Below are 21,433 nucleotides of genomic sequence, written 5' to 3' on the forward strand. Positions count from 1 at the left end.
GAGCAGTTTCTCTTCCTCACCAGGCAGCAGCTGTTGTTGCTTTTAGCTCTTTGCCTTTTAACCTTCTCAGGATACCTTAAACCATGTTTTGATGGGAGGCACTATTTACCAACTCTAATTAGTGTTTTTGCAGCTTGGATTGTATTCTGTAATTCGTATGACCTTTTGTTCCCAGCTTTTGCTCCTTTTTACAACTTTGAGGTACTGCAACAAATCAATGAGGGGCCCTTGTTCAGGAGAATAAACAAAAAGACTCTCAGCCAGGTGGTTTCTGCCTGGCCTGGAGCAAGCATTTGGAGCAAGCATTTGGAGCAAGCATCTACAAATATATTTTTAAGCTTATTTTAAAATACAGATCTTTGATCAGATGCCTCAGTAACAGCAACAACAACACGCTATTATATAAATATTTTGTAACAACAACAACAAATCTTGTTTCTTCCTCTCCAATTCCAATTGCTCATATTTTTGTTATTCCTTTGTTCATGCAATTTCTCAGGTTCTCTGATGTTTTCCAAATAGATCATTGTTCCTTTTGCTGTGATTTCTTTTGAGATGAAGATAAGCCCAGAGCCGGCCCTTTGATTAGGCAGAGTGTTGCAATTGCCTCAGGTGGCAGCTGCTAACTAGTAGGGACAAGATTTGTAGGACAGAGCTGTGCATATTACATGGCTTGCTTTGCATCCACTATACTAGTTTGCTTCCTGAAAGAGGACACTATTCCTTCTTCAGTGTTGATATAAGAGTCAAGCATCAGCCCAGCCCACTTCTCTGCATTAAATACGTGGGACTGCCCTCATCTTGCCCTTCACCTCAGGTGGCAAAATGTCTTGGGCCATCCCAGGTAAACTTAAAAATACTCCCAAGTCCCCTAAGTTTTCAAAGTATGCTGAAAACACAGGAACCGTACAATTTAAACTGGTTTTACAATATTCAGTTGTTTCTTCCATTCCCGTACCAGGTGTTCATTTCTCCAAGAGGAAGTGATGATTTCTCTTCCAATATGGACCCAATTTATTCATTGGTGATGCAACCCGTTGAAGAGTGATCTCACCCAAAGCAATTCCTTGGCAGAGGCATTATTATGTAGCAATAAGTGTTGCTTACTTGATTTAGCATTTATATTAAACTGCTTTGTGCTGTTCGCCTGAAGAGTGGCAAAGCCACAGGAGGAACCAGATAAACATACAACTTGCATGTGCTGTTTTCTATGTATAGATGCAAATTTATGAACTGACAACACATCTCACCATTGCGGGGAAGACGGAGACCCCATTTGCCCGTTTAAAGCACTCTCATCCCACTGAGCATTCATGGCTTTCCCCAAAGGATTCCTGATAAGTGTGATTTGTTAAGGGTGGGGAAAATTGGAGACTCCCCCATTCCCTTCACAGACCTACAATCCACAGAGTGATTTAAGAGTCAACCCCTCTTCCCAGGGAACTCTGGCAATTGTAGCTTTGTGAGGGGAATAGAGGTCTCCAGACAATTCTGAGCACCAGCCACAAATACGGTTCTCAGGATTTGTGGGGAGGGGGAAGCCATGGCTGTTCAAAATGGTATGATACGAGGTATAAATGCGATTTACGAGAAGCAGAAGGCTAGTCTAATAATTAATAGTGTCAGGACAGAATGCTTTCCAGTGCAGAAGGGCACCAGACAAGGGTGTCCTCTCACCTTTATTTTTTATATTGACATTAGAAATATTGTTGTCGGAAATAAGGAAAGACAAAGTGATTATAGGAATAACATTGGGAAAAGAGGTTTTTAAGATCAGGGCCTTTGCGGATGATATTTTGTTAACAACAGAAGAACCAGAAGCAAGTATTGCTAAAGCAATAAAGATAATATATGACTTTGGCAAGGTGTCTGGCTTTAAAATGAATATGGAAAAGACAAAAATTATGATAAAAAATATGCAAGAACAAATGTGAAAAGAACTTCAGGGAAAGGTTGGCTTACAGATTGCTGCTAGGTGGAAGTCACAAACTATACCCACAAAGGAGGAATGGATTTGTAAACTAAATGAATATTTAATTTTGGCCAAATTAAGTGCTATAATAAGAAATCAGTCAAATCAAAAATTAAAAAAAGGAATGGAAATGTTTTGATGAATATATGGCAAAATATTGCTCAAAAAAAGATACGCTAATATGCCTAGATTAAAAAGTGAAGTATTGGATGGAAGAAAAATTAGTAAGGAAAGATAATAAGAATATATAGATGATTTGAGAAGACTGTAGAATGCAAAGACTATTGTAAATTGTATAATGTGAAGGAAATCGAGTGGGGGTGGAGGGAAGTGGGAGGAAGGAGAAAATAATAATATGATGGATTGAGGAAATATAAATGTAAATGTATGGGGGGGTGGGGATGGTGTTGACTTTGGTACATTTGTATTGTACAGTGGTACCTCGGGTTAAGTACTTAATTCGTTCTGGAGGTCTGTACTTAACCTGAAACTGTTCTTAACCTGAAGCACCACTTTAGCTAATGGGGCCTCCTGCTGCCGCCGCACCGCTGGAGCACGATTTCCGGTGTTCCGGTTTGCGAACGATTTTCTGAAGCTGAACGTCCTCCTTTTTGAGTGTTACGCTGACGATTTGAGTGTCACACTTCCGTTTTGAGTGTTACACTGAGATATGTCTATTTTTGCTATTTATTTTGCGTGTTTATTTTTGCAACTCTTTTTTTGTTTTTGTGACTGCGTGGAACCCAGTTCAGCTACTGATTGATTGATTGTGTGACTTTGTGTACAGTGGTACCTCTAGATATGAACGGGATCCATTCTGGAGCCCCGTTCACATCTAGAGGTAAACGTAACTAGTGATGGCACATCTGTGCACGTGCGCGTCGCTTTTCGCTGCTTCTGCGCATGCGCGTGATGTCATTTTGAGCATCTGTGCATGCGCAAGCAGCGAAACCTGGAAGTAACGCTCTCTGTTACTTCCGGGTTGCCGAGGAGCGCAACTCGAATGCGCTCAATTCGAAGCGTATTTAACCCGAGGTATGACTGTACATTGTTTATTGCTTTCATTTTATGGATCAATGGTCTCGTTAGATAGTAAAATTCATGTTAAATTGCTGGAACGGATTAATCCATTTTTGATTACTTTCTATGGGAAAGCGCGCTTTGGTTTTGGAACGCTTTGGTTTTGGAACGGACTTCCGGAACAGATTAAGTTTGAGAACCAAGGTACCACTGTATAGGTTTTGGTGAATGCTGAAGACATACCTCTTTACCCTGGCTTTTAACACCCAAGATACATATTTTTAGGATTCACCTCATTTCTGTAACTTGTTTGTGCTTTAATTGTTGAAACCCACTCTGGGACCTTTGGGTGAATGACAGGTACGTTCACTTTTAGGAGATGCTTGTCTGCAGCATTTTGTAAAATATCTGCATCATCAAGGCACCACAAAGCACTTCAAGGGTCCCTGCTTCAAATCATGCCATCTTGCATAAACCCAGCTTTGCCTCTGACCAACCCCAGTTCTTTCTGCAGTATCCCACTTCACCCTGGGACTCACCTTTATCTAATGCGTTCTCCTGCTCTGATGCATAAGTCAAATATTCATAGGAGGCGGCTGGGTGCCTTGCTGGCAACAGGTCAAAATTAAGCAAAGATTTCAAAAGTGGATGCAGTCCAGTTTTAAAATGGGGGAAAGTGTTCAAAAATGCCATGTAGCTTAGATGATTTCACCATACAGTGGTACCTCAGGTTAAGTACTTAATTCATTCCGGAGGTCTGTTCTTAACCTGAAACTGTTCTTAACCTGAAGCACCACTTTAGCTAATGGGGCCTCCTGCTGCTGCCGCGCCGCCAGAGCAGGATTTCTGTTCTCATCCTGAAGCAAAGTTCTTAACCCGAAGCACTATTTCTGGGTTAGCGGAGTCTGTAACCTGAAGCGTATTTAACCTTAAGCGCATGTAACTCGGGGTACCACTGTATTTCAAAACATTATTCCTTAGATTGAGAAAACCTATTTTATCTTCCACAGTTTTAATGCTTTTTCTGCAATGTTACACCCATTGAGTTCAAGAGAACTTATTCCCAGTTAAGTAAGCATAACACTGCAGCCATCTGGTGCAACCCTTCACGTGTTTGCTTATAAATATCTTCTAGTGCATTCAATGGGGCTCGCCCCTAGATAGGATCGCAATCTGAAATCTAATACCCACAAGTTGGTTGGTTGGTTTCTCCCCACCGATGTGACCTAATTACAAGTTGTGACATGGAAAATGAAGCATGCAAATTCCTCAGCTCTGTTTAGGCCCTGCGGAGAGCCCATATATCATATTCCATAAACCTTTTGTTGTGAAAAAAGCAGGTGGGGAGGGGAACATTCAAAATGTCGTTTCCACATTGTCCTTTCTGAGGTACCAAGTTGCTTTGAATCTTCATGAGCTGCTGCTCCATCCTTGGCGAGGTTTACGCCATCTTCTTATTCTCTGCTGTGCCACAGACTGAATAGTGGAATTCCAGAAGAAGTTTTGACAGTTTCCTGGGCCTATCGAGAGTGATGAAATGTCCACATTTCTCCAGTATATGAACTTGGGAGGCAGGGATGGCTTTGGCTAACATTTCTGCCCCGGAAGGATCCATCACCTAAACAACAAAACAATGTGTGCATTGTTTCAATTTTTTTTCTCTTAATAATTTTTTATTTATTTAACATAATTGTTACAAAATATAAGCAAAATATTGCAAATACATACATACATAAATATGTTTTTCAAATAAGCACATATATATGAAAAAAGGAACAAAAGAGAAAAGAAGAAGAAAAGGTAAAAGAAGAAAAAATAAAGAGAAAGGAAGAAGAAAAGTTGGAAGAGTTTCTTCCAAATTTATTCTACAAATATCTCAGTATGAAAAGAATAATAAAATTTCATTGATTGACTTCCATCGCTTACACTGCACTTCCTATATACATTTTAAGCAAGATTGTATCTGTTATTCCATATTTTTCCCGTGCAATCTCACACAAATATTCTAATCAATAATCAATAATAAATTATTATTATTATTATTATTATTATTATTATTATTATTATTATTACCAAAGCACACTACAGGAGACCAGTTCAGGACCATTTCATGAACAGTTCTCTCAATTTGTTACATCCATTCCTTATGTTTACATTTCCAGAGTTTATTGGACACTGTCCATACATCTTTGCTAATTTATTTGGCATTAAATACCACCTGTATAGCATTTTCATAATTTTTTTCCTTTAAAGTAAAACGGGCTGTAAATTTCATATCCGCTCTCCACAGTTTCCCCCCATGAGGCCATGTCAATATGATTACCTAAATCTTTAGCCCAGTGTACCATTGCTGATTTAACCAGTTAGCTTACCTTGTCCTCCCTTCCCCAGATGATTTGCGCTGGAGCCCTGATCTTGCTCATGCTGTCATGCAAGCGGTACCTGGACTCCCTGCTGGACATGTCTAAAAAGCCTTTTCCAAGAAAGAAGCAGAGTCAGGCCTGTTTCTGTGGCCGTTTTACCTGTTGCGCATTTCCAGGCTTGTTGCCCTGAAGTTAGGTGTGCGTCTGTTTTGTAGCAGAAGAGAAACCCAGAAGCCCAAGAACCACGTTGAATCATCAGAGGGTCACTTTGCACGTCTTCTTAGAAACACAGGACCAGCTCCACACATGAAAAAGTGTGTCCTATCTTAATGCTGTGTGCATTGCCCCCCTGGTCTGCTTATTGTTGGTGGGAAAATGCAGATAAGCACCCTTCTTTAGAGATTGCTACAGACATAAAATGTGATATGCCCTGACACTTTTCTGTGACGAAGCAAAGGAGTGCCTAAAGTCATAGAATCATAGAATCATAGAGTTGGAAGAGACCACAAGGGCCATCGAGTCCAACCCCCTGCCAAGCAGGAAACACCATCAGAGCACTCCTGACATATGGTTGTCAAGCCTCTGCTTAAAGACCTCCAAAGAAGGAGACTCCGCCACACTCCTTGGCAGCAAATTCCACTGTCAAACAGCTCTTACTGTCAGGAAGTTCTTCCTAATGTTTAGGTGGAATCTTCTTTCTTGTAGTTTGGATCCATTGCTCCGTGTCCGCTTCTCTGGAGCAGCAGAAAACAACCTTTCTCCCTCCTCTATGTGACATCCTTTTATATATTTGAACATGGCTATCATATCACCCCTTAACCTCCTCTTCTCCAGGCTAAACATGCCCAGCTCCCTTAGCCGTTCCTCATAAGGCATCGTTTCCAGGCCTTTGACCATTTTGGTTGCCCTCCTCTGGACACGTTCCAGTTTGTCAGTGTCCTTCCTGAACTGTGGTGCCCAGAACTGGACACGGTACTCCAGGTGAGGTCTGACCAGAGCAGAATACAGTGGCGCTATTACTTCCCTTGATCTAGATGCTATACTCCTATTGATGCAGCCCAGAATTGCATTGGCTTTTTTAGCTGCCGCGTCACACTGTTGGCTCATGTCAAGTTTGTGGTCAACCAAGACTCCTAGTCAGCAGGCCTGAAGACCCTGTGCCCACTTCTCCCCACAGCTGTTGCTGGACTACAGTTCTTATTATCCCTTATCATTGGCCTTGCTATCTGAGGCTGATGGAAGTTGGAGTATTAATGACATCTGGATACGTATGGCTTTTTTTGTTTTTGTTTTGTAATATTTGGGTTTATTTACAAATGCGCACGGTGGGACAGATTTTGGTCTTTCAAATTTCAGCAGAGCCCTCTACAAGGTCAAAATCCCCGCCCCACACCTCTCACCTTCTGTTCTGCTCAATTAATTACGTCATAGTTGTGATGCCCTGCAGCGCCCCCTAGGCTTGGCACCCAGCGCGGCAGAACCGGTTGCACTGCCCTAAATCTGCCTCTGCGCAAGGCCACATTCACACTATACATTTAACAAACTCTTAGGCTGCTTTCACAGTCATGGCTTCCCCTTATGGAATCCTGGGAAATGTAGTTTTTTAAGGGTGCGGTGGAAGCTGGTCGATTACAGCAAGTGGGGCACTGTTTCTTGAAAACGCTCTGATAAGGGGAAAAGGAACCTAACTGTGTTTTTCATGACAAATTTGCCTTCTTCCTTACAACCGTCCAGAGGGTGGCACCCGCGATCAGCTTCCTTCACCTTAAGTCTTAGCACTGTCCTTGTAGAACTCAGGGAGGAGGGAAGGGGCAAAACTAGAATTAGTTGATCGGTTGGCTCTGGCTCCACCTACTGTTGGCCTCCTGCCTAACACCCTACTTATCCCAATGGACACCACCCTCTACTGACTTCACACGCCTACAACTCGCAGCATCCTTAACAAACTGCAGTTCCCAGGAGTTTCCCCTGACTGTTAAACGTGGTACAAGGGTGCTTTAACTGTATGGAGTGGATGCAAACTAAGCTGAGCCTAGGTGCAGCCAGACTGCTTCAAGCAGCACAGCTGCTGCCTCAAGACAACAGCTTCCATTTTGCCGAACTAAAAGGGAGGATAAGAGGAGATATGGTACAAAAAGTGAATAAGGAGGGGGCTATCTTTAAGGAATACAGTGGTACCTCAGGTTAAGTACTTAATTCGTTCCGGAGGTCCGTACTTAACCTGAAACTGTTCTTAACCTGAGGTACCACTTTAGCTAATGGGGCCTCCTGCTGCTGCCGTACCACCAGAGCACAATTTCTGTTCTCATCCTGAAGCAAAATTCTTAACCCGAGGTAATATTTCTGGGTTAGCGGAGTCTGTAACCTGAAGCGTATGTAACCTGAAGCGTATGTAACCCGAGGTAACACTGTACATCAAAATTTATGTAGAAAAAGTAGAACGTCTGACAGAGTGAATCCAGAAAATGATTAGAGTGAAAGGAGAGTAAAGTCAAGATAGAAGAAGAGATTAAAGAAATAATGAAATGTGTTTAAGCTAGTTGGAAAAATAAAGTAGCGTAAGAAGAACGGCTGGAAGTCAAGTCCCTTGGTGGGTGTCCGTGTGGGGTAGGTGTGTAGGTATGTTGATATGTATAGCATAGGTAGGTATTATATAGAGTAATGTAGGTATGTTTTATGTTATGGAAATAAGGTAGCGTGTAGTGTATGTGTATTGCGTATATGTATTTGTATGTGTTTTATATGTTAATAAAATTTAAATATATTTAAAAACAAAACAAAACACAAGACAACAGCTGGGCTGGGCTGCATATCTTTGTTCCATCTAGCATATTGATAGGAAACCAGAATCAGCCTCTGTGAAATTCCCCAGGCAGAGCGTAGGCAATGCTATTGAACTTACATTTTAAGAAGAAAGACTTGTGTGGCCTCCTGTCTTCCAGATAGCCCTTTAGGAGCTAAAGGGACGAAGAAAAGAAAAATAAGTAAGACGGCCTGGAAAGGTTGGCAACCCCTGTGGACAAAAGCTACACGCGTGAGCTACACGCACCAATGGTCTGACCAGATAGATAGATAGATAATTTATAACGGTCGGAGACCAGCTTATAAAACACGCTTGGGGGTACAATCCCAGAAGGAAAGAAGACATTTAAAACAATGTACAACAATAAATTTAAAATTTATAAATGCGATAAGCGTATAGACACTTAAAACTAAACTACCACAGAGAGATGAACCAGAGTCACCCATGGAACTGAGTTTGGGGATTTTCTTAACGAACTAGTTTGGGTTGAGGGATGGTCTGTGTCTACAGATCTGTACACAGAATCTGGCGATCATCTGGGTCGTCTTATGATCTTTGTCTAACAGGAAAAGGTCAAATATTTGCTTTTCCGGGAGGTCAGCGAGCCTCACCAGCAGCGGTTGAATGGTCTCACTACGTGCCTCTTCAAATGGTCTGACCTAAATAAGGCAGCTTCCGTGTGTTCCAAGCCAAACCTCAACACACGCAACTTTTAAGTCCGACTGCACTTGGCCCCCTTTTCCTACCATTTCACTGTTTATATTATCTTATGCTCTTCCGGCAGAGACCTATCCTCTGTAAAGCATCATGCAGATTGATGGCACTACATAATGAATGGATGGGTGAAGTTTCCAGTGCAGTTCCTTGTGGGAGCTCTCTCCTAATTAGAAGCATAGAAATGTAGTCTTGTGAGGGATCCCAAGGGTGGCCTAGAGTGGCTGGGGCAGCCCAGCTAGATGGGTGAGGTAGGAAGAAGAAGAAGAAGAAGAAGAAGAAGAAGAAGAAGAAGAAGAAGAAGAAGAGGAAGAGGAAGAAGAAGAAGAAGAGGAAGAAGAAGAAGAAGAAGAAGAAGAAGAAGAAGAAGAAGAAGAAGAAGAAGAAGAAGGAGAAGAAGAAGTAGGCCAACTCTTGGCAATACAGCAATCACAGCTAAAAATCATAGATTCATAGAATTGTGGAGTTGGAAGAGACCCTGAGGATCATCTAGCAGTCAGGGACCATGCTGAGGAGGGCTGCACTGAGGAAGAATGGTGGGAGCCTCCCCCTCCCCCCTCCCCTGATCCTGAATCTTCCCAGGAGCAGGAGGACAGTATAGATTTGGAACCGTGGTTTGCAGAAGGGCATAGTTCAGAAGGCAGAAGCTGGGAAATACTGGATGGGGAACAGCTAGCAGAAGAAACACTAGAAGAGAGAGAGTTAACAGATTCACAGTCTCTGGATAGTATCCACCCCCCTTCCCCAAAGTCTCGGAGAGCTCAGAAAGTGTCAGAACAGAAAGGGCAGAGACTACAGACTCAGATTACAAGATGTGGGAGTGACGTGGATTAATAAGGACGGAGAGGGGAAGTGGCCTTTACTGGGAGCACCGCCATTCTGGTTAGATGCTTTCTTTTGCCCTTCGCTGTGTTTATTAAAGAAACTAACTGGTAAGAATTCCTTTCATTTGATCTGCTCATTTATGGCCACAGGGGTGGAGGGAGCCGATTCCCCGAACCCTGACACTAGCCCAAACCCCTGCAATTCAGTAATATGCAGCTGTCCCATATGGGGATCGAACCTGCAACCTTGGCGTTAACAACACCACGCTCTAACCAACTGAGCTTAAGAATCCCTGACAAGTGAAAAGTTGCAAGTTCACCAAACACAGTCTATTTACCCAGCCTTCTTTTTCAGATTTCGTCTCGTGCCTCTCCTGCCTGTACCACCAAATGCTGCAGAAGACAGGCAGGCAGGGAGGTGGACAAGTGGTTAAGAGCGGTAGACTCGTAATCTGGTGAACTGGCTTCGCTTCCCCGCTCCTCCACATGCAGCTGCTGGGTGACCTTGGGCTAGTTACGCTTCTCTGAAGTCTCTCAGCCCCACTCACCTCACAGAGTGTTGTGGGGGAGGAAGGGAAAGGAGATTGTTAGCCGCTTTGAGACTCCTTAAGGGGAGTGATAAAGTGGGATATCAAATCCAAACTCCAAACTCCTCCTCCTACAAACTATTAGGCCAGAGCACTACAATTTTTCAGGGCGCTACCTCTTCACCTGCACGTTTGTATTGCTGGGATGGTATAAGCCAAGTCTGAGCAAACTTTCTCCCTGTTTTACGGTCAAAGGAACCAGAGGGTTGGTGTGTGAGTTGGTAGATTTCCGCAGCTCCTTCAAATGGTTGATGAACTCATTATCTGCTGCATACCGTAGGCCTAAAGAGTTGGGAGAAAATGTGCGGCTTAGAAATGTAGTTACTGGTCAACCGGTTGCTATAAATGGAAGGTCTGGTACCACAGAACAGTGCTGAAAGTCCTCAATAGCCTTTGCCAACCTGACCCCATCTAGATGTTGTTGGACCACAACTCCCATCAACCCCAGGCAGTAAGAGCATGCTGGCAAGGGCTGATGGGAGTTGTAGTGCAGCAAATATCTGCAAGGCCAAGTTGGTAATGTCTGGAATAGAAGTTGGGACTGGCGTGAGCTAATGGAGCAAGGAACATTGCTGGTGGCTACCTCAATAGTCCTAGCACAGTTGCCAAATGTGGTACACTATTGATATTAACGTATGTGTTAGGATAATAATTTCAAATTTATGTAAGAATGTATGGGTTAGGTTCCTCCCCGTATATTGTATATATTTGTATACAGTGGTACCTCGGTTTTCGAAATCACCTCAGAAGTCAAATGGCTTCTGTTGAGTGTTTCTCAATTTTCTCAATTAAATCTGCAGGCCTCCCTTTGTGCTTCGGTTTTTGAATGTTTCAGAAGTCGAACAGTCTTCCAGAGCGGATTACGTTCGAAAACCGAGGTACCACTGTCTGTCTGTGAAGAGAAACTACTCTCTGAGCAGCACTGAGAACAATACACTGTACAGTGGAAACTCGGGCTGCGTACACGATCCGTGCGGGAGGCACGTTCTCAACCTGCAGTGCTGCGTCTGCACACGTGCGTGACGCGATTTGGCACTTCTGCGCATGCGCGAGGGCTGAAACCCGGAAGTAACCCATTCTGGTACTTCTGGGTTTCGGCGCGTCCATAACCTGAAAACGCATAACCTGAAGCGTCTGTAACCCGAGGTACCACCGTACCTTTTGAACACTTTCAAAGCACATTTTTCCACCTCAGATAATTCTGGGCATGGTAGTTTGTTATGTGTTGTTGGCAACAGGAACTCTGTGAGAGATAAACTGCAGTGCCCAAGATTCTTTGAGGGGAAGAGTGTGCTTTAATAGTATAGGGCTAGTTTCCATATACACTCACACAATCCTCTCTATCCTTCAGTCAGACAAGCAAGAGGCAATCATCAGTGTTCAAGGACAAATTGCAGCCAGGAATCTGGGGTGCAAAGCAAGGCTGGTGACAGGGTGTGATCTGTGGAGAGTTTGGAGGATGAAATAGAGAGGCCTAGGTGTTGTGGGAGGTGGGTTGCATCTGGTCCCCAGGTCTGACATTCCCCACCCCTGCCTCAGACACTTACCAGGTGGGCAAAGGAGAGACAAGCGAGAGACATCAGATGGATACTGAGCCGCATAAATACCAGCAATTGTTCCGCCCATGGACATGCCAACCAGGTGGAAAGGCTTTTGGTTCAGGCCAATGCACTCAACAAACTGAAAGAAGAAGCATGAGGTTAAGCTGGATGTTAAAGGTGCCCATACTGGTTTAGCCACTTCCGCCCTTCAGCGGAGGTGGGGTTGCGGGCTTTACGGCCCCACCACACACGCCACATGCCCCATCGCAGCTCCCGTGCGATTGGGGGGATTCCCGGCCATGTCACCACCTGGCCAGCCAATTGGCTGGCTCTGGGGCCATGGCCTGCCCTATTTAAGGCAGGATGCGGCCAGGGATCTCCCTCTGCTGCTCCGCAGCTGTTTGGCTTTCCCACCCTCCCGCCCTTTAAGGTTTTGTCTTTGACCTTGCTATGGACCTTGGTTGGTCACCGTTGAGGCGCCTGGTAGGAATTTTTCCACTTGGCAAATTGGCACCAGCCACTTGGTTTTCGCCTAACTTGTAGCAAATCGTCACAACTTTCTGGGTATTGGCGATTAGGCATTGATATAGTTCCGTAGATGGAAGAGGGGAGGTAACGCCATCACCTGCCCCCCATATGGAAGTCAGATAAAGGATTCGGGGGGGGGGCATGGCCCTGTCCGAAGCCTAAGGTGGTGAGGGCCTAAGACACACTCCCTATCGGTGACCCCGGGGACGTTCCTAGTTGATGTGCATCAGCAGGACTCCCCCTACTGGTGGTTAACCCTTCCCGGACTTCAAGCGGACGGGCTGAAGTCGGATATAGTTGGTTAGGACCAATGCCTAAGCCAATACCGCTCATCACCTGTAACCAATAAAGCTGTGGTCTTGTTTAGCCCATTAACCTTAATAATTGTGCCGTGCGTCATTATTTCCACCTGGTGGGGGCAGGAACTCGCCATGCAAAGGGAATTTCCCAAGCAAGTCCCTAGCTGCTGCCAATCATTCCTACGTTGGATTCTCTTTAAAATAATAGTCAGCAGAGGCTGTGGAGCAGGAAGGTTTTCAAGGAAAGCTGAGCCCAGGAGACATCACCTTCCGCAAGAATGGGAAAGTTGCAATGCACCCGGCTGGTGAGCGATTGCAAAACCAGTTCCTTGGCTCCAGCTTAAGCAACTGGAGCCAAGGCAATCTCCATACTTCAGCGACGGTGACGCCCTTACCAGTCCAGAACCACTTGCTTGCCAGCCTTACCTGGTGTATCATTTTCGCTTGGTTTACTGCCGTGTAACTTTCTGCCAGCAGGCGAGTGGTTTCTCCGTGGCCAGGCATGTCAAGGCAGACCACGTGGAGGTCCTTTGGAAAGAGCTGGGGAAAGACGGCATGGGAAATGAGACCGAGAATTCAAAGCAACCATAACTGGGCTGGTCATTATCGAAGGGGTGGAGTGGTTGATGTGCCCAAATAAATACCATCACACCCTTCTTTAGCCTATGGTATAAAGAAACATATACAGTGAGAAAATGTTTGAGTGTATTATGGAGTGGGTAGATAGGATTAAGTTAAAAAGGCAGAGCTGCAATGCCTGAGATGCAAGATGATGCAAACAATAAGTCATCCACTCCCTCTTTATGATATGGTCCCTTTTCCCCCCTGGAGCATGAGGTGGTTTGGCAGCTGAACGCCAGACCTTAAATCTAATTCAACAACCATGCCTCTCCCAATCCAGGAGCAGCCAATGTGATGCCTTCAGGTTGTTAATGGATTACAACTCCCATCACAGGAACATTAGAAGGGAACATCTAGCCCAGCATGCTGTTCTCACAGTGGCCAACCTCATGGCTTATGGGACCATCCATGACTATTGGCCATGGGGCCTGCAGGAGTTGTAGCCCAATAGCAGCTGGGGGACACCAGCTTGTCTCCCTTTGCTAGACCAACAAGCCTGGCCTCACAGCTGTACTTCCACAATTTTGAACCAGGTAGGGACGTGGGTGGCACTGTGGGTTAAACCACAAAGCCTAGGACTTGCCAATCAGAAGGTCGGCGGTTCGAATCCCTGCGGCGGGGTGAGCTCCCGTTGCTCGGTCCCTGCTCCTGCCAACCTAGCAGTTTGAAAGCACGTCAAAGTGCAAGTAGATAAATAGGTACCACTCCAGCGGGAAGGTAAACGGCGTTTCCATGTGCTGCTCTGGTTCGCCAGAAGCGGCTTAGTCATGCTGGCCACATGACCCGGAAGCTGTACGCCGGCTCCCTTGGCCAGTAAAGCGATATGAGCGCCACAACCCCAGAGTTGGCCATGACTGGACCTAATGGTCAGGGGTCCCTTTACCTTTACCTTTTATGGCACCTTAACACATTGCATCAGGGGTGGGGAAACTATGGCTCCTCCAGGTGTTGCTGGAGTAACGTTCCTCTCACCCATCCCATTGGCCATTGCGGCTGGTGCTGATGGGAGTTGGAGTCCAACCGCATCTGGAGGGCCACATGATGCCCCCAACCCCTGCACTACAGAAAGATGAGGATGCTGTGTGTCCTTAGGGCAGATGCTCACACTTTACGTCTCATCGGTGAAACTCTTGCCTTTTCGACAATGGCTTGGGGAGAAAAATGCCCCAAGTCAAATGCTGAAGGTGTAAAAGTTGGGTACGTTTGGTCATTTCCAACCCTCTCAGGGAAGGCACAAAAGAGACATCAAAGTTGCCCTATTGGAAAAATGGAAACCTACTTTGATGGTGTCTAGCCACATATCTTTGTTGAATGAGAAACCATGAAGCATCAGCACTGATGGCTGAGAGCCTGGTTTCCCTCGGCAGAAGTAACAGAACCTGTAGCCCCCATGTTCAACGAATTTCACCTTCATGCCCCTCTTCAGACGCTTGCACCTAAAAGCACAGAGAGAAGCAAGATGAAGAGACCGGTGGTTCTTCAGAGGAAGCACTTCCAGTTAAAGCTCTACCGTGAGGAGAAATTAGTTTTGGTTCACATTAAAATGCCAACCGGCCTAACTTGTACTTCCTGTACCAATATGGAATTGAGTTGGAAGGTCATCTGGTCCAAACCAGATGGAGGAATCACAGTTAAAGAATCCCTTCTTAGTTCATATGTTTACTGTTCTGGCCAAAGGTGATGGCAAATTCCTAATAAGCCATAGTTGTTGGCATCTGTCTGTGTCGAGAGACAATGGAGTGTGCCTCTGGGGGTGAGTCCAACCACTACGTTAGCAGCACCAAAGTGACACGCCTGGGGCAACAGACCTGGGCAGAGTGTACAGAGGTCCTGGGCTGCCCAGACAACAAGACCCTCCTCTCAGCCTCGCTGAGGTGGTCCAAAGGAAAGCAGAGCAATATGTTTGGCTGCAAGAGTTGCTGGAAGGAGGCATGCAAAGCACCATCCAACCATCTTAGGGACTCCACACTTGTGTAGGGTTCACTCCTTAGCCTTTTCTTCTCCGAAATATATTCCCCAAGGCAAGGGGTAGGGGTAGGCTTCAGAGCCAAGGATGAGGGACTCCTGTGTGATCTCTCATCCAGGTATTATGTAAGACCATGCATGCTGATGCTTGCTTCTCTTTGACCAAGGCATTACAACTCACCCCATATATCTCCCCAGGTAACCACTTACCTGATCATGATCCTGAACAATAGTAAAGTCCAGTGGGAATACCGCCTATTAAAGATGGTTGAAAAGATACCCACAAAGAAGAATGCAATCAGCATCAGCATCTTGCCCAGAGTGAAATTCATGGCAACTAGTTAAGGTTCTCTTTATTTGCCTGCGTAGTAAACATTTAGACAACAACAGGAAAGATTAAAGGGGTACAGGTAATAAAAATTACAGCTCAAAATGTTGTTGTTGCTGTTGTTGTTGTACCCTACCCGTCTGGCTGGGTTTCCCACTCTGGGCGGCTTACAGCACATAAAAAATTGTAAAACATTAGACATTAAAAATTTCCTGATACAGGGCTGCTTTCAGATGCCTTCAAACTGAGGTTGAAACACATCTTAAGGGACAGCAGGTAAACAACTCAGTTTCCTTGCCCATAAAGTCCTATCTACTAATAGTGAATTCCCTGAGTATCAAAATTGACGCAGCCAAAACATAAGAATAATATCATCCATGCACATCATCCATGTAACCCCAGGCTTTGGGAAACACCAAGGCTTGCAGGGTGTGTGTGTGTGTGTGTGTGTGTGTGTGTGTGTGTGTGTGTTGGAGTAAAATAACAGGAAGCTGGGGGAATGGAAAAGGACACAGCTACCTGGCCAAAAAGCTGCATAGGACCATCTCACCACAGTCCAACATTCTGTGGCAAGCCCCACTTGTACTATCAAAGGGTTGTATCATCATTCTGTTGATGGAAGCCATTTTAATTCAGCAGAAGCACCTGCTGAATGGGATGGGTGGCTATTTTTGATGATTTGCCTTCCCTTCTGCAGCCTCTGGTGCCACCTCCTATGTTGTTCCAAAGTGTCCACCAAGCCTCTAATCAAGAGTGGGCAATGGAGTCTGCAGGGTGTGTGTTTGTGTGTGAATATGCAGAAGTTGCCCTCCGTTCCTGGTCCACTGATGCAAGCATCTGCTGGGTCAAAAACCTCCCTTCGTCGGAGCAACACAACTGGACGCAACCCCAAGTCTGAGTGCTTTAATAAAAGCAACCTCGCTATGAACTGGAAGGTCCTGTTTGGCCGCTGGCACAAACAAAGAGCCTCTTCGAAACTTTAAACTTAAACCTCATTCGGAATTCTGTGCATAATGTTCTCTCCATTCAACTCTCTGTGTGCTTCAACTCTGATTGTGTGGGATGAATGGTTCTGTGCAATCAGGGGTAAGCCACATTGAGAAATAGGCAGCCAGTAGCTTCGGAAGGAACGGTATATGCATTCCAGTCACTGCCACTACGCCAACAGTTCATGCTACCCAGTAAGGATCTATTTCACCCCAAACTTAATGGTTTTTAGCCCAAGCATCTTGCATAAATCTCAGGGATATTTCCCAGCACTAGCAGAATTCCAGCAACTTATAAATACAATGGACAACAAACCTTCCTCTTGTACGCTGTACTGAGCTCAACAAAGTGTCCAAGGACGAGTTGTTCTACACAATGTACTACAATCAACGTTGTGTTATGATACAGGATTTACATCATCTCAGCAGGTTGATCCACCTGCCTCTTCCCACTGACATAGCCAACGTGCTTAGAGAGGCTGGCAAATACATAAATGGCAATCTCACTCCCATTTCTGATATATGCTGAAACTTACCTGGGATGGGAAGTTGTGAGCTGTTCCCCAACCTCACTTTTTCACTGCTGTCACGGCTGTGGGCATCTGCATCTTGTAGCAGGCAGGAGGAGCTAGCTTGCAAATTTGTAAACAATTTCTTCCCTAGGTCAGTGGAGGTGTTAAGATAATAATTTCTTCCGTTGACACCCTGCCAACGCCCTTTGATGCTACTGAATATTCCAGAGCCTGGTTCATATTGATGTCCGTCTCACTGTAAGACTGAAACCACCAGGAGTTTTGTCACCAAATGATTAGTGTCCCAGACTGATACATCCCTCAAACCAGCTTTGTTCCTGTCTTGGTTGACTCCAGATGGATGGTCCCAGGGTCTGGTCTGAAGGCACCTTGCTGAAGCTAAACAGGTTCAAGTCTGGTCAGGGTTTGGATGGGCAACCCTATGCTTTGGGTACCATGAAGGAAGAAGGAAGGAAGGATATACATGAAAAAAGAAAGACCTCATCTCACTTCACAGAGAAATCAAGGTGGCTGTTTTCTGGAACCAACTACCACTCATGTGAGAGAGCCAGTGTGGTGTAGTGGTTAAGAGTGGTTAATCTGGTGAACCGGGTTCGATTCCCTGCTCCTCCACATGCAGCTGCCGGGTGACCTTGGGCCAGTCACACTTCTCTGAAGTCTCTCAGCCCCACTCACCTCACAGAGTGTTTGTTGTGGGGGAGGAAGGGAAAGGAGATTGTTAGCCGCTTTGAGACTCCTTCGGGTAGTGATAAAGTGGGATATCAAATCCAAACTCCTCCTCCTCCTCCTCTTCTTCTTCTTCTTCTTCTTCTTCTTCTTCATGTGAATGATAACTGCCTACCCTCCTGTCCCACACAATCAAGGGGTGCTATGAGAAAAGCTATTAGTCCATCTTTCCCTTGGCCAAAATGGTTCAGTTACAGTAGATATGAGGAACCATATATTGCTGGACTATAGCTCCCAACAACTCGGACAACTGGTCATGCTGGCTGGGGCTGATAGAAGTTGGAGGCCACACATCCCCCCATCCTGGGTTAGAGGAAGCACCGTCCAATTTTTCGGGATGTCTCAAGTGCCCTAGAATGCCATCCGCATCAATTTCCTGTGGGATGTGCTCCAAGAGCGTGTGCACATATGCATTGTTGTTGTTTAGTCGTTTAGTCATGTCCAACTCTTCATGACCCCATGGACCAGAGCACGCCAGGCACTCCTGTTTTCCATACATAATTTTATTTATATGTCTGCCTTTCCACAGTTCAAATCATGGTTGAGGCAGCTTACAGCATGGAGAAAAATACAGCACTACAGCATAACAAAAGTAGTCAAAAACAATAAATAAAACAATACAAAATACCTAACCATACTGAACCATTTCCACATACATCAAAATCTAAAATAAAGACACAAAAACCCACCAGCAACAACCCCCTGCCAACAACACCCTCCAGCCACAGAGTCTGTTCAGCAGCCTCAGTTTTCGTAGCTGGAGCCAGTCAAGGCCTCACCCTCCCAGGCCAGGTGGAAAAGGCCTGCAAGGCAGGGAACAGGTATTCCGGGACTCACAGCCAAGATCTGCTGCTTTTGTAACCATTGACAAAGAAAAACAATGGATTACTTGTGTGTCACCGGAAATTTCTCACCACCCTTTTCTCATATGGTTGGAGCATATTTTTTTCCTTTCCCCTTTAAACAGAAAAATGCTTTTTTCAAAGACGAATGTTGTTTGTTCCCATTCCTCTGGATTTGTGTAAATCCACTAGTTGGCCAATTCAGGATCCCAAGTGGTGGATTTGCAGGGAGGGGGAAGGATATAATGTCACCCCTCAAAAAACACTACAGTGGTACCTCGGGTTAAGAACTTAATTCGTTCTGGAGGTCTGTTCCTAACCTGAAACTGTTCTTAACCCGAGGTACCACTTTAGCTAATGGGGCCTCCCGCTGCTGCCACACGATTTCTGTTCTCATCCTGAAGCAAAGTTCTTAACCCGAGGTACTATTTCTGGGTTAGCAGAGTCTGTAACCTTGAAGCGTCTGTAACCTGAGGTACCACTGTACTACTCCTACTCCTGAGGCTCTAATTCCACTAATCCTTCCAGGATACTTTAAAGTAGGGGAGTAAACCACAAGCCTGGGGAGTTGTCAGGAACTGGTGTCAAGCGTAGGTCGTCAATCAAAGAATATACAGTGTCAGTGAAGTTAACACTTTATTCAAAGAAACCAAAACAGTGCAGCCTTAGTGATCCCAACAACTCTTCCCAGCAGGTCTTGTCCCAATGAGGCAGCTGCAAGAACTGAAGGTCCCCATCTTCCCACCACTTGCTAAGGCACCTCCTCTCCAGGGTCTTTCTTAAGCAGTTGCAAACCCCCCCCCCCCTGTTCTGCCCTCTTCATTTCTCTGTATGTCCTAGGAGACCAGGTGGAGGGGAGCTGGTTGCAGGAGGGGGAGACTCCCTGGCTTCTTCAGCAGCCTACCTCTCTGTCTCCTGGCCCCGCACCCCTCCAGCCTCCGCTTCTGCCTCAGAGTTTGAACTGCCCTCTACCACAGACTCTTCCTGCTCACCAAACCCTGTGACCTCATCTGCTTCTGACACTTCTCTCAGTCTGCTCCCTCTGACCACTCACCGTCGCCCCACCACCAGTCCCCTGGTTCTGAGACTTCTTCCCCTGGGGGTTCCCCAGCTGGTGTCTCCCTCCACTCCTCTACATCCAGCCAGTCCATGACAGGAGATGAATGCAGCCCTCCAAGTTTCCCAGTCCAGCCCTCCGTACTCTCTCTAAGTCAATCCCCATCACTAGGTCACAGCCCTGCTGCATGCCCTCATTGGATTCTATGCCCTTGATCCGGGAATACAGAAAAACCTGCTTTTGCTTGACCAGGACATAGGGAAAAGTCACATCTGTTGCTCCACTCACTCATTGCGCCTGAAGTGAGCAAGTGAGGTCCTTGGGCTGAAAAAATGCTCCTTTCCCCTTGCTTTAAACTTCAAGCCTAGTATCATCTTTCCCTTTCTCTTCACAGGACTAAAAAGCTCCTTTGCTTTTCTTTTTGTGGAAAAAAAAATCTTTATTGAAATTAATTAATGTCATTACAGATTTAACTTCACGCATACACATACATACAAAGAAAATATATACCGTATTTTTCGCTCTATAAGACGCACCAGACCACAAGACGCACCTAGTTTTTGGAGGAGGAAAACAAGAAGAAAAAAATCTGAATCTCAGAAGCCAGAACAGCAAGAGGGATCGCTGCGCAGTGAAAGCAGCAATCCCTCTTGCTGTTCTGGCTTCTGGGATAGCTGTGCAGCCTGCATTCGCTCCATAAGACGCCCACACATTTCCCCTTACTTTTTAGGAGGGAAAAGGTGAGTCTTATAGAGCAAAAAATACGGTATTCTTAAATTAATTTACCATAAGGTGTTAATTTAAACTTCTAGTGCCGCTTAGATTTCAACTAAGCTAAGATCAAATAATGTGACATAAAATAAAGTAACCGATAACAAAATAAAGTAAAATAAAATAAATGTAGACTTCCCATCCTTTCCCAATATAGTTGACCTTTATGATTTTGAATGTACTTACATTTAATATACTTTCTAATACTTTCGTACAACATCTTGTACCGATTTTTATTTATTTCTTAATATTTTACATACACAAGGGTCATTCAAACACTAGCATAGATAATATGTCGCTGTTGTTTTTTGCCTCTCTTAAACATTTCCCATTTTTGAGAAAATGATTGTTTTGTGTTACCTCTTAACCTATCTGTTAATTGAGCCATTTCCACATAGTCTAATAATTTATTTTGCCATTCCGTTAGTGTTGGTATCTTTCCCCCCTTCCAATTAGATGCTATTAATAGACAGGCGGCCGCTGTTGCATATAAAAAGATTTCTCTTATATTTTTCGGGATATTTCTGCCTAAAATTCCCAACAGAAAAGCTTCTGGTTTCTTTAAGAATGTTAATTTAAACATTTCAGTTTCCTTTTTCTCAATGGATTACTCAGCGGTGGATAAGACCTAGAAGCGCTTTCATAACTGCTTAAACTTTTCTTTTCTTTTTCAAATAATTTTTATTAACAGGCCAATCAAATCACATTAATTCCAAATCACATTAATTCCAAATTACACAGCCAAATTTTTAAATTTTTGTTGGGGGTACCCATGTTTCGAGCTCAGAAAGAGATCCAATCATCTCTCTTGCTGCTGCTTTAATGTACACAGTTCTGTCAAAAGAGTATTCACAGTTCTGTTCAATCTTCTCTTTGTTATTTTCCTCATCTTCTTGTTGTTATCATATATTCCTTTCTTTGTGATCTCTGGTAGTCTCCACAAGCGGGTTGAA

At 44.8% G+C, this 21,433-nt stretch overlaps 1 protein-coding gene across 1 annotated transcript in view; it reads right to left on the bottom strand.

Moving 5' to 3' along the window:
* The window catches only part of LOC310672952 (uncharacterized protein), a 33,755-nt gene extending 16,556 nt beyond the window's left edge, over positions 1 to 17,199 (bottom strand). Inside the window, exons 1-9 of the mRNA XM_083430635.1 lie at positions 17,088 to 17,199; positions 15,448 to 15,598; positions 14,552 to 14,708; positions 13,078 to 13,191; positions 11,831 to 11,963; positions 10,408 to 10,565; positions 8,258 to 8,312; positions 5,365 to 5,465; positions 4,438 to 4,610 (exon numbers count right to left, since the gene is read on the bottom strand). Of these exons, the coding sequence (XP_083286761.1) occupies positions 4,438 to 4,610; positions 5,365 to 5,465; positions 8,258 to 8,312; positions 10,408 to 10,565; positions 11,831 to 11,963; positions 13,078 to 13,191; positions 14,552 to 14,708; positions 15,448 to 15,569 (1,013 nt within the window). The 5' untranslated portion in view covers positions 15,570 to 15,598; positions 17,088 to 17,199. The remainder of the gene's footprint in view (positions 1 to 4,437; positions 4,611 to 5,364; positions 5,466 to 8,257; positions 8,313 to 10,407; positions 10,566 to 11,830; positions 11,964 to 13,077; positions 13,192 to 14,551; positions 14,709 to 15,447; positions 15,599 to 17,087) is intronic.
* Between the last annotated feature and the right edge of the window lie 4,234 nt (positions 17,200 to 21,433).

This window comes from Podarcis tiliguerta (assembly GCF_965153285.1).
Source record: "Podarcis tiliguerta genome assembly, chromosome: 2".
NCBI lineage: Eukaryota > Metazoa > Chordata > Lepidosauria > Squamata > Lacertidae > Podarcis > Podarcis tiliguerta.